General features: G+C 37.6%; 1 protein-coding gene across 1 annotated transcript in view; it reads right to left on the reverse strand.

Moving 5' to 3' along the window:
• Nucleotides 1-14373, reverse strand: part of cdkal1 (CDK5 regulatory subunit associated protein 1-like 1) — a 532667-nt gene that overhangs the window by 147920 nt on the left and 370374 nt on the right. The window contains exon 11 of the mRNA XM_061951156.1: nt 10282-10462. Coding sequence (XP_061807140.1) covers nt 10282-10462 — 181 coding nt within the window. The remainder of the gene's footprint in view (nt 1-10281; nt 10463-14373) is intronic.

Below are 14373 nucleotides of genomic sequence, written 5' to 3' on the forward strand. Positions count from 1 at the left end.
GGATGAGAATCAGCACCTCCAAGTCCGAGTCCATGGTTCTCGCCCGGAAAAGGGTGGAGTGCCATCTCCGGGTTGGGGAGGAGATCTTGCCCCAAGTGGAGGAGTTCAAGTACCTCGGAGTCTTGTTCACGAGTGAAGGAAGAGTGGATCGTGAGATCGACAGGCGGATCGGTGCGGCGTCTTCAGTAATGCGGACGCTGTATCGATCCGTTGTGGTGAAGAAGGAGCTGAGCCGGAAGGCAAAGCTCTCAATTTACCGGTCGATCTACGTTCCCATCCTCACCTATGGTCATGAGCTTTGGGTTATGACCGAAAGGACAAGATCACGGGTACAAGCGGCCGAAATGAATTTCCTCCGCCGGGTGGCGGGGCTCTCCCTTAGAGATAGGGTGAGAAGCTCTGCCATCCGGGAGGAGCTCAAAGTAAAGCCGCTGCTCCTCCACATCGAGAGGAGCCAGATGAGGTGGTTCGGGCATCTGGTCAGGATGCCACCCGAACGCCTTCCTAGGGAGGTGTTTAGGATCACGTCCGACCGGTAGGAGGCCGCGGGGAAGACCCAGGACACGTTGGGAAGACTATGTCTCCCGGCTGGCCTGGGAACGCCTCGGGGTCCCACAGGAAGAGCTGGACGAAGTGGCTGGGGAGAGGGAAGTCTGGGCTTCCCTGCTTAGGCTGCTGCCCCCGCGACCCGACCTCGGATAAGCGGAAGAAGATGGATGGATGGATGGATGGATATATATATATATATATATATATATATATATATATATATATATATATATATATATATATATATATATGTATGTATACATATATATATACATATGTACGCGCGGATGCACGCACGGACACAACTCACAGATACCACAAAGCACCTGAACCTCCTCACAAATGGGCCATGTGTTTTCTTTACTTCACTAATTAAATTTACAGTTCGCTTCGATTGCTGGCCTAATAGATTGCTTGTGTTCATCACCGATTGCCTTTAAATGTGTTGTTGATCCATCATCAAGACTAGATTGAGGGCAATATACTACTTTTTGTGGAAGCATGGAGACTTTTGAAAATTGTTGAAAAATAGTCAGAAAAGTATATTTCATTGGCTGAGTTCTTATGGTGAATGTGCGTGTCAACATACGTTAATTCATATAATCTGTCCATTTATGCTGCAGTCTCTTTGGTTGATATCCAAATTGTATAAAATGATTTTCACATAAAAAAGAAACCTGGTTCAGATTAGAGTACAATGTTACCTCAATTTACGTGTACTTTATCTTAAATTTGAGATACCAGCTGTCTCTCATCTTTTTGTTATGCTTTAAATTGCGGGCATCATTTGACTTGTGAGCATTTTCGCCATCAGTTGAAGTAATATTTGTAATGGTGTTGTGCTGTTGGAGCAATAAAGAGTAAATATATTGTTACATGGTCCATCCATTTTCTACTGCTTGTCCCTATCCCAGCTGCACACAGTCTGAAGGCGGGGTACACCCTGGACAAGTTGCCACCTCATTGCAGGGTTTTGTTCATAATTATTTTACACAAGAAACGTAACAGTTTGTGCATTAAATAGTTGATATATTGTCACATGTTGTTGTTCCTGCTTCGTTAACTTAAGTAACAAAAATCCGCTTTGATAAGACAGTGGCACAGTTTGTTTGAGCGCCGCTCAAAAATCGACCAAATCCTGCCCCAACAACCACCGGAACTAAGAAAGTTAGTCTGAATGAGGAGAAACAAACGATTAAAAATATTACTAGCCTAACCGGCAAGTCAGCCCCGCCCAGCACAGTCAGTCCGCATCAGACAAGCTGAAGCCAGCCTGTGCATCATTTATTTATAAAAATATTAATAAGCTGCAGATTATGTGTTTGACGTGTTTAATTATGTTCTATGTACTCCTGACTCAATAACCTAGTGCATTTTGTTTGGTACACAGACACACATATCACTTGTAAACACTGAGCTTGCTAGTCCGTCCCTCAAATAGTTCCGTGTAGAACATAAACAATCCTAGTTCCTATTGTTACCAGACGGAGAACGTGTTGCCAGATGTCATGAGAGAAACAAGCAACTAGCACTATGACAACAAGTCACTTATAATAAGCGGATTAGAAGCGGACTTGGCAGCACTAGAAGGAGAAGCAGCCAAAGGAGAGACCACAAGGTAAATGCTAATACTATTACATTTTTTCATAAAATTACTTGTTTGTAGTACACGCTATTGTTATATTTTTCAATGTTTCTTATCCAACAGTGAGTTTTTCTTTTTAAAAAGCATGTTACATGTTACAATTGTGGTGTTTTGGGAGATACGAGTGTTTTGAGTGGTTGTGGAACGAAATGTACTTGTAAATTGAGGCACTAATGTAAATATCTAATTCCATATTGTACCTCTTAAATATCATATTTCCCAGACTATACGCTGCTACCTTTTTCCTATGCTTATAACCCTGCACTTTATAAACATACTTACTTACTGCCCTTTATGCCTTGATTGGCATGTAGGGCAGCAACGAATGTCCATTGCACTTCTGTCGATCCTTGGCCAGTTTCTGAATAGTATCCGGATTTAGGTCCTTCAAATCATTCTCTAATGTTTTGCGATTTATAAAACGGTGTGGCTAATTTATGGATTGGTCTTTGCTAACGGCCATATTGTTTTGTATTCAACAAATAGTTTTCATGAAACACCAACAGAGACACTGAAAAGCTTTGTTATTGTTTGGGCTATGGCACTATCTTTTGGACGAGCTCGCTCACTGGGGGATTAACGTCTACAGTATTTCCTTCTGTCTAGTGCCTTAAACCGGAAGTAAAAGTGCCGTTTCGTCTCCTAGTAGTCCATCGCGTTTCTACTCGTATGGTTTCTTAATTCATCACTCGCACAACGTCTGTAAGTTTTATAATATACCAAACAATTCATACTTACTAAACGGTCCCATGTGTAATGTCTGTAGGAGTCTTTTCGTGCATATTTGTACGTGCATTCGTAATGTAATCAAGCCAGCATCAGTAGCAAGTGTCTGTGTTAGTATTATTAACTTACAATAACATTCTTTTTGTATTATTTCAGTTTAGCAAATTCCTCAGTAAATTCACCAAAACGTCAACGTGGAGTTATTGAGTCTGATTAGCTGATTGGAGAGCCAGCTTCCGCAACTTGTGGTTCCATGACAATGACTTCTGTTTGATCAGCTGTTTCAGACAGTGTTTGGAAACAACTAAGGTACGTATAAATCTTTCAGTGGAATTAACTCATTTCCAAGCATATACCTCTGCGCCTTATAGTCCGGTGCGGTTAATATATGGGAAACATATATTTCTTCTATGATTTAATGGGTGCGACTTATAATACTGTTGATCTCTATAGTCCGGAAAATATGGTACATCTTTAATTAAATTAATCCAAAAAGGAACACATGTTATTAGTACGCACTTCATTATCAGAGGTTTGGGTGTGAAAAGTTTGTCAAAGAAAACAAACTATTAGAATGAAGTCAGGCAAAAGTCACATTCGTCACAAACAGTTTCTACAAGCTCCTGCGTTTTCCACAGCCTAACTTTCAAAGTGCTGCTTGCGGAAAGGTGGCTTGAAAAGACGCCTGCTTACATCCAACCCTGACAATAAGAGTCGGATGAGACAGATTCGGGGGAAAGAAAAGCGAGCAGAAAAAGATAAGAAGCAGAGCAGCTGTGCGGTTGCCTGGGGATTGATCCCTCTAAGACGCACTCAGCTTCTCCTTGGAGAATCAAGTGCAGGGGGGGACAAAGGGAATGACTTATGAAGACGCTCCACATGAAAGAGATGTGTCAACACTTTGATGGTAAAGAGTGAGGGAGTGTAAATGCAAAGAAAGTCTGAAACATAACAGGAAGGAGCCGCATAAGAGGTCATACTCGAGAAGAAAGGTCATAGAAAAGAAGAGTTTTCCCTGAGAAAATAAGGACAGTTGTGTGTGTGTGTGTAGTTCATGTGAAACCTGATGAATTCTGTAGCACATTTAGGTTACCAAACAGCAGGCACATGAATTAATGGCTTCATGCTCCTGACCAAGCGCTGTATAAAACACTGCTTTCAAGTGACTTCTGTGCTCAAAAGGATACCAAATGAAGTGTCAAGGTCTTGCGATATTGCTGCTTTATACTAAGTGTCTCTGAGGAGGGAAGGAGACATCTTAAGAACCATCTAACTTGTGCTGAAGTCAGAGGCAATGTCTTTTGAAATGCAATTATTGACACATTTTTATGACCTCCAACCTTACTTCAACATTATTTGATTATTTGCGGTAAATCAAAAAAATATTTCATTTCATCAAAGCAGGTTTTTTTGGGACAGTTGCTTGACTGACAGATGTCTCATTCTGTCACCAACATTTATAGCATCCGCTAATCCAAAAATAATCTCATCCAGGTAGTTTCTACTCGCAGCCCATTTGGGACTCACAAGCAGGCTTTAACGCATGCAGTGAGACACCTCCACATTAATACTTCAAATAACGACTACATATGGCTGCAGTTTGTCTTTTGATAGCTTTCGGGATTAGCGATATTAGAAGCTGTACAGAAGTTATGGAGGCACGACAGAACTGGAGCAGGATTTTTGGATTTTCATATGACAAGAGGCAGGCATGTGTTTCCTTTTAACCCACACATGCAAATTGAAGTGTGTAATTCTAATATCTTTCATTGCGCACATGCAGGAACATCTTACCTGAAATAGCACACATCACTCCTCAAATTACAAACTTCAAAGCGCGTGTGGTTTGGATTAACGATGGATTAAAATTGAGTTTTTAAATTGTTGAAATTTGAGTTATTGTAAATCGGGTGTTGCTGTATAATAACAAACCAGGTGTGGAGTGGGTCTTTCACTCTTGGTTTGAGTTTGAGTTTATTTTGAACATTCATGCATACAACATGATACATCACAATTTCCAGTTTCTCTATTCCACATTGTCGAAAAGGAGTAGGAAGAAGCAGAGTTTATTTAATCCTACCCCTTTTCCTTTACATAGCAGTTGCTAAAACTTTTGTTCACTTCCTGTTCTCAATTTATTCACAATATACTCCATAAGTAATAACAATAAAAATAAATAAATAATAGTTGGTGGAGTAAGTTATATTTCATATGGTGAGATGAGTAAGATTATCTTGAAAATGAATGGATGGATAAGATAAATTCAGAATGTTTATCATGGTTCTTCTTCTTTGTACTTTGTAAACACTTTAAGTTTGAAGAGTTTCCTGAAGTGGATCATATTAGTACATTGTTTGATTTCTTTGGTTAATCCATTCCATAATTTAATTCCACATACTGATATACTGAAGGTCTTAAGTGTTGTACGTGCGTACAAATATTTTAAATTAAATTTTTCTTTAAGATTATATTTCTCCTCTTTTGTTGAGAAGAATTGTTGTACATTCTTGGGTAGCAGGTTATAGTTTGCTTTGTGTATAATTTTAGCTGTGTGCAAATTCACTATGTCGTGGAACTTCAGTATTTTTTATTCAATAAATAAAGGGTTTGTATGTTCTCTATATCCAACATTATGTATTATTCTAACTGATCTTTTTTGTAACACTGTTAATGAATGAAGTGTACATTTGTAGTTGTTTCCCCATATTTCTACACAATAACTCAGATAAGGTAACACGAGCAAGCAGTAGAGAATATGGAGTGATTTTTGGTCTAGAACATGTTTTGCTTTATTCATTATTGACGTGTTTCTTGCTACTTTATGTTGTATATTTTTTACATGAGATTTCCAGTTCAATTTATCATCAATCTTTATACTTAGAAATTTGGTTGATTGCACCAGAAAATACATGTGCATGATTATTTGTAAATGTCAAATATGATCAATCTTATTTTATACCAACAAGATTATGAACAACTTTACTGTTACATATTTTTAAACGTTTTATTTGCCTAAAAATAAAGATAATCTTCTATATGTTAAACACTGAAAGTAAATCAGATATTCAAAGACTCAGAGAAGAGGTAGGAATAAATATAATATGCTTTTAACTATCAACTAAATTGAGCAAGTGTGATGTACTTGAATGTAACACTGTTAAGAATAATCGTAATAAAGTAAACCATCACCGTAAATACTGTTGTAACATCCTGAGAACCAGCATCCTCGGCAGATGATTTGATTGTGGTCTAGTTCTTTTGTCAGACTTACACATTTTAGGAAACAAATAGTGCTGTTGTCCACAAATGTCCACTTCAGAGAACGCTGGATATTAGGTGGTGACTACGTCTTGAGTCAGAGGCGCAGCGTAGTCCTAACTAATTGGCTGACTTAAAGGGGAACTGCACTTTTTGGTAATGTTGCCTATCGTTCACAATCATTATGAAAGACATGACGACGGATGGATTTTTTTTAAATGCATTCTGACTTGTAAATAAAAGTCCACTTACAGAGCCTACTTACCTCTATTTCACCCATAAAACCCAATAAATAACCATTCAAAAGGCGCCAACAATACTCCGTTGACATTTCGTAATTTGAAAAATAACCAAGTATTAGTTATTGTTAATATATTGTTATTATAGGTCTAACGCATCAACACTGTGATCACAAGCCTGTGTTTAATTTTGACATGATTCGCAGGCGAGGTGTTTCCTCTCTTCTTTGCCGCATGGAAGTTTATTGTAGATCATAAATCATGCATCTCACCTGGACAGAAGAAGTCTGAGGATGTATTCCGACATGTTGGTACACTTTGACAGCCATTTAGAACCCAGAGATGGTGAGAAGTTGAGAACACAAAGAGATGATTGGTCCCCCTACCCCGTTTCTTCGCAAAGATTATGAGACAATCCTCATCTAAATGGGAATATATAAACATTCTAGCAATCGGCATCCTAATGACAGCTGACCTTGTACAGTAAGTGATGTTTTATTATGTTTGTTGGCTCTCAAAGTCTGCAGTGAGTAATAATCGGTGATGAAGAAATAAAAAGTGAACGCTGTGATGCGTTTTTGAAATTAATGTGCTGCGTATGCTTAAAATGATCAAATTACGTAAATATGAAATGTTATTATAAATGTGCTCGTTACTACATTACATATAAACTTACATCATATATATATATAAAACCTCAATGGAAGTGTTTGGATGTTTTTTTAAGGGTTTTATAGGCGGAATAGAGAGGCACCCACAAGCTCCATTGTAATCAGACTTTTTATTGTATTTATTTAATATTTGGAATGCAAAAAAAACAAAAAAACAACAAATTGTGATGTCTCTCATAATAATTGTGAACCATAGGCAAAATTCCTCAAAAAGGTGCAGTTCGCTTTTAAAGGCACCACAATCCAAATCCTTCTAATACAACGACAATGACAAGATAGGCACTTTGTTAAATGGTAAATGGGTTATACTTGTATAGCGCTTTTCTACCTTCAAGGTACTCAAAGCGCTTTGACACTATTTCCACATTCACCCATTCATTCACGGCGGGAGCTGCCATGCAAGGCCCTAACCATGACCCATCAAGAGCAAGGGTGAAGTGTCTTGCTCAAGGACACAACAGACGTGACGAGGTTGGTAGAAGGTGGGGATCGAACCAGGAACCCTCAGGTTGCTGGCACGGCCACTCTCCCAACAGCGCCACGCCGTCCCCATCATAGTTCTAGACCTAAAAATTATGTCTACAGGTGAAATTCCCCCAAAATAAATGATAATAAATGATAAATGGGTTATACTTGTATAGCGCTTTTCTACCTTCAAGGTACTCAAAGCGCTTTGACAGTATTTCCACATTCACCCATTCACACACACATTCACACACTGATGTCGGGAGCTGACATGCAAGGCGCTAACCAGCAGCCATCAGGAGCAAGGGGTGAAGTGTCTTGCCCAAGGACACAACGGACGTGACTAGGATGGTAGAAGGTGGGGATTGAACCCCAGTAACCAGCAACCCTCCGATTGCTGGCACGGCCACTCTACCAGGATTTTAGGCTTGTTTTTAAGCAAGTTTCGGCACATTCTGGAACGCCCACTTTGAGCTCTAAAGTGTGGGCCGGCCTGCATCAGCCTGATGTCGTCACCTACAGAAGACTGTGCGCAGCTGATCTCAATTTTGAATGTTGCGCCAATGTGGAAGACGACTTTGGAAGGTGACCACATTTTTTTTAAACGCCAGGCGTTCAACTGTGGTATGACCAGTCGTTAATCGCAGCATTTTCACATTTTTAATCTGCAAGTTAAAGTTGTCTTAATGTGTGTATAACCAGCTTAAAGCATAATATCACAGAATAGAGACCATAAACTGTATACTATAACTCTGACATGAAAACAAGAAAAACCCAAAGAATTCCTAACATTGGAATGATGAGAACCAAGTAACGGTTTCCTAGTGTACACTTATCACTAGGGATGGGCACCGGTAGTAACTAGACCGATAAAAAAGAAGCTATCGATTTCTCATTTTGGTGCTAAATGAATGTTATCGTGGAAGTAACATCTTGTAAGTGATGTAGCATCCTGACAGAAGCACACAGCCATAGACTAGTTAGTAGCCACAAAAATACAATGCTTCCTCATTACACACCAATGACGATTATGGGAACCGAGGTTGCTTTCACGATCACCCGGAATTATGAGTATTAACATTACAAGACCAGTAAGTTGTTTTTTATTATACATTCTATATGGTTTGTATTGATGCAATAATTATGACGATAAGTTGTGGATTGTATTTTTTATTTTTAAATGTATTCCTTAGTTATTCAATTCATATTATTAATCAGTTCAACTTGTATGTCACAAACTTTCATTAAAATAAGATGACATTATTTTCTTGTGTATTTTTTTTATTTTATTTTTTTACAAAAATGTGCATGTTTTTTTATTTTTTAAACACCAGTTCGGGCATTTTTTAAAAACTGGCACCTTTTTTAAAGTACAGATTCCATCTGGTGATGCGTCAGAGAAGTCTGTAAATATTAGAGCTGTGAATCTTTGGGTGTCCCACGATTCCATTCAATATCGATTCTTGGGGTCACGATTCGATTCAAAAAATTATTTTTTTTCCAATTGAACACGATTCTCGATTCAAAAACGATTTTTTTCCCGATTCAAAACAATTCTCTATTCATTCAATACATAGGATTTCAGCAGGATCTACATGCAAGCAGAGTAGTAGATTTTTGTAAAAAGCTTTTATAATTGTAAAGGACAATGTTTTATCAACTGATTGCAATAATGTAAATTTGTTTTAACTATTAAATGAACCAAAAATATGACTTATTTTATCTTTGTGAAAATATTGGACACAGTGTGTTGTCAAGCTTATGAGATCCGATGCAAGTGTAAGCCACTGTGACACTATTGTTCATTTATTTATATTTTTATAAATGTCTAATGATAATGTCAATGAGGGATTTTTAATCACTGCTATGTTGAAATTGTAACTAATATTGATACTGTTTTTAAATTTTTGTTTCACTACTTTTGGTTTGTTCTGTGTCGTGTTTGTGTCTCCTCTCAATTGCTCTGTTTATTGCAGTTCTGAGTGTTGCTGGGTCGGGTTTGGTTTTGGAATTGGATTGCATTGTTATGGTATTGCTGTGTATTGTTTTGTTAAATCGATTTAAAAAAAAATGAGAATCAATTCTGAATCGCACAACGTGAGAATCGCGATTCGAATTCGAATAGATTTTTTCCCACACCCCTAGTAAATATGTAAAATCTGTAAAAAAAACCTGTTCAGTGGCCTTGTGGTTAGAGTGTCCGCCCTAAACTGTAAGGTCGTGAGTTCAAACCCCGGCCGAGTCATACCAAAGACTATAAAAATGGGACCCATTACCTCCCTGCTTGGCACTCACATTAAGGGTTGGAATTGGGGGTTAAATCACAAAATGATTCCCGAGCGCGGCCACCGCTGCTGCTCACTGCTCCCCTCACCTCCCAGGGGGTGAACATGGGGATGGGTCAAATGCAGAGGATAATTTCACCACACCTAGTGTATGTGCGACTATCATTGGGAATTTAACTTTCACTTTAAATATGTAATGTATATAGAGTATCATTGTTGATGATATTCGTGCATTGTATGTAATGTTACAGTGGCCAAAAATATTAAATATACTTGCTAAATAAAACATCTGCCTTTTTTTTAATGAATACGTAAGCCTACTACGCTATGTGTATTTTAATGTTGGTCAGTATGGTGGCACTTGGAGAGCCAAGTGTCTTTTTGTGGTAGTACTTTGTAAAAAAAAACGTTTTTAAACCACTGATGTAAACGATCCTGCTTACCACATGTGCTGGAACTTGCTCCATTTTAGCCGCCGGTGTCCCTGGTCTGGGGTAGAACTGATTGATGAAGAGACTGGGGAATCGATAACATTTCACCAAGTCTATAGTTTCTCTGAAGTCTGCCTCTGTCTCGCCAGGGAAGCCGCAGATTATATCTGTCGCAATTGTTACACCTGGGACCCTGGGAGAGAGACAAAGAGAAGGGAAGAGTGTGTAACAATACCACTTGAGAGAAATGCTAAAATGAATACAATAGGAAGGCTGACCATGACCATTTTTGCTATACAAAACACAACTGTGTTTACGACAGAGGTAAAAATTGCTAGAAACCATCTACCAGAAATGAAGCATTGTCATGTTTGATACAGCAGTACAATATAGTTAATTAAAAGCATTGGAACACACCTTTCAATCACCTCCATTTTTTTGCTGAATCTTCATCCGTTCAGCATATTAAAATATGTCATTGGTGAACACCGAATATTAAACATGTTATGAATAAACAATAATAAAACTGGTGAGTCTGGAAATAGGATATAAAGAACAGTGTTTATATTTATGTTTGGCTCCAATAAATAATGTAATGTAATCACATCTGAACAAAGAACCATAATGGAGGACCTGTGATATGACAGTTTTACAGAGCCACAATAATTACTGCTTAGTCAATTTTCTACTGGGCAAAAAATAATAATCTGAGGTTTGCGATTAACAAATATTACTCCACTGCTGTAAAACCTGATAAAGCTGAGTAAGGTTCACTGAGGGCCACATCTGTTTCTCGTGGACTTATTCAGCCAATCAAAACCTGATTTGGAACCCTTTTGCCAATTGTTTGCTATTGATTATTGATCTGGATGCTCATTGGATTAATCATATCCAGTGGGAAACTGGGATACATAAATCGATTGTTCTCTGTATTTTGTTTGTATTGGCAAGTGTTAGAAGTAACTCAAGAGACTGGGTCAGCAGTGCCTGTCAGAAAAGCAGGCCCCTCTCGCGTGCACGCTTGACATTACAATGGTAATGTATGCTGGTTTCGCTTGTTGCAATGCAGTTTTAATGATTGGGTCAAATCTCTGAGGCATTTGACTTTATACCTGATGGCTAAACTGGCTGTCAATTACCACAAAAAGGGCAAAACGAGCACTAGGATATATAAAAAACAAAATCCAGAAGAGAAAAGTCCACTTTATGAGTGGCAACTTGCCTTTTCAGGTTCCTCAATTGGATAATGTATGTATTCATTTTCATTACATGGATATTGAAAATTAGTCTACATTAAAAACTAGTCAAACCATACTAGTACTGTACAGTTCCCTCTCGCCACTTTGAATTTTGCAACTTCACTCTTTTTTGCATTTTTTCCTTTCTTCCTGTTTGACTACAACCTATCTTTAGTTGAAAATATGCATTTTTAAACCAATGTTATGGTTGGCCTAAAACATTGTCAAGCTTTAAAATGTCTGATCATAAAATAACAAATCTATTCTACTGTAAAACCTAATGTACTTTCTTGCACCTACTGTTGGTCTGTTGGTACTACTGGTATTGATTCTCGTCAAATCAAATGTTCAAAATTCAATACTTTTGTTGCACATGATGCCACGTCCAGTTGCTGACTGGGCACCGGCTCAAGCACTTGGCATGGAAACAAGCAGTATATATATATATATATATATATATATATGTATGTATATACATGTGTATATGTATACATATATGTGTATATATATATATATATACACACATCTATATTACTTATATATAAGTAATATACAGTACATATATATTAAATATATTACTTATGTATATATATATACATACCTATACATCTATATAACTTATATATAAGTAATATATATATATATTATTTATAAATACATACCTATACATCTATATAACTTATATATAAGTAATATATATATATATATTAGTTATATATATACGTAATATAGATGTGTATGTATACAGTATACATATACACATTTATATAAATATACACATTTATATATATATATATATACACACACACATATATATATATATATATATATATATATATATATATATATATATATATATATATATGTATATATATATATATATATATATATATCACCAGCATTAACACATTAACACAAGGGAAACACAGACAGCTAGAAAAAGACATTAGAAGTGGAAAAGAAATTGTAACTACAATCGACAACACGCATCTTTAATTCGATTAACTTCCTGCATCTGCAACCTGCTGATAACCTCTGACCTATTGATGAGTTCCAATTGCCTGATGGTCATTAATATTAACCAATGGCCTGCAGGCACAAACATCCTTGACCTCTCAGATTTAACTGATAACTACCTAATGGAAAGGAAAATAAAAACGGAAAAGCACGGGGCTATAGATTTACAATGGGTGATCATATTGTACTTAATTCCTGATCTTAATAAAAGAGATGAAGGATTAATCATATTTGCCATAAAATTCCTAAATAATAAAACAGTGTAAATCAGAGGTCGGCAAACGAGCTATTTGGGCCCATTTTCACCAAACCCAAACCCACTTGAAGCCAACAAAACCTATTCCATCACTAAATTGAAGGTAACTTTACATATACAGTTGTCTGTCTAGTTTTTTTTTTGCATGTTATTTTGTTACAGTTCTTTTAGTAACTTTCTAAGTTCCTTTAATGACGAATCAGACTTGTTGCAATCCGGCAATTAGTCATTTTTAAAAAAATGCACTACAGCAGGAGTATTCTTTTCTGGTCCATTTTCTTGTCATACATTTTCTTCTGCGCCATTTTTCTCCTTTACAAAATATTACCACATCTTTGCTTTATTCGATTTCCAGCTTGTGTATGCTGCTGTGTCAAGGTGAGCTGTGTCGTCCCCTCCAAAACACTCTTGTGTAGCTTAATGTGAATCCCCCCAAACATTCTAACCTTGTGTCGCGGTGATGTGGACCATAAAGATTTTAACTAATACAAACATGTCCACTGCAGAGAACACTGCTTCTCAGGAAGTTCAAAGCTTAAAGACACTCAAGTTTTTTCTTTTCTTTTTTTTTAATACTTGTATCTTTGTACAACACCTGTTTGTAGTAATAAATATGATGAGAACATTTGAGCATCATGTTGGTGTTTAATTACAGTAATCGGTTTATCCCACAAATTCCTGACACTTCCTTGTATACACTATGGCCTTTTTACCAAGTCTTCATTTTTTGAGGGGGGATAATACCACAATAATATCGTACCATGGCCTTAATACCATGACAATATCATACGGTGACATTTTGATATCATTATGTCCTTACTATTTTTTGTATGATTATTTTTTTCGATAAAAGTCTTCACCTACATTTTGCCCTGGATTTCGTAAACCATCTCGGTTATTGTATAGCCAAACATTGCATATAACACACTAGTCCGTTTGTCCGGCTATTATTCTGAGGAATCGAGTGTCCAAGCATTGGGCACCCAACCTTTATACTTCATAAACTATATTGCCAAAAGTATTTGGCCACCCATCCAAATGATCAGAATCAGGTGTCCCAATCACTTGGCCCGGCCACAGGTGTATAAAATCAATCACTTAGGCATGGAGACTGTTCCTACAAACATTTGTGGAAGAATGGGCCGCTCTCAGGAGCTCAGTGATTTCCAGCGTGGAACTGTTATAGGATGCCACCTGTGCAACAAATCCAGTCGTGAAATTTCCTCGCTCCTAAATATTCAAAAGTCAACCGTCGGCTTTATTATAAGAAAATGGAAGAGTTTGGGAACAACAGCAACTCAGCCACCAAGTGGTAGGCCACGTAAACTGACAGAGAGGGGTCAGCGGATGCTGAAGCGCATAGTGCAAAGAGGTCCAAACTTCATGTGACCTTCCAATTAGCCCACGTACAGTACGCAGAGAGCTTCATGGAATGTGTTTCCATGGCCGAGCAGCTGTGTCTAAGCCATACATCACCATGTCCAATGCAAAGCGTCGGATGCAGTGGTGTAAAGCACGTCGCCACTGGACTGTAGAGCAGTGGAGACGTGTTCTCTGGAGTGATGAATCACGCTTTTCCATCTGGCAATCTGA

This window comes from Nerophis lumbriciformis, linkage group LG04 (genome assembly GCF_033978685.3).
Source record: "Nerophis lumbriciformis linkage group LG04, RoL_Nlum_v2.1, whole genome shotgun sequence".
NCBI classification, from domain to species: Eukaryota; Metazoa; Chordata; class Actinopteri; order Syngnathiformes; family Syngnathidae; genus Nerophis; species Nerophis lumbriciformis.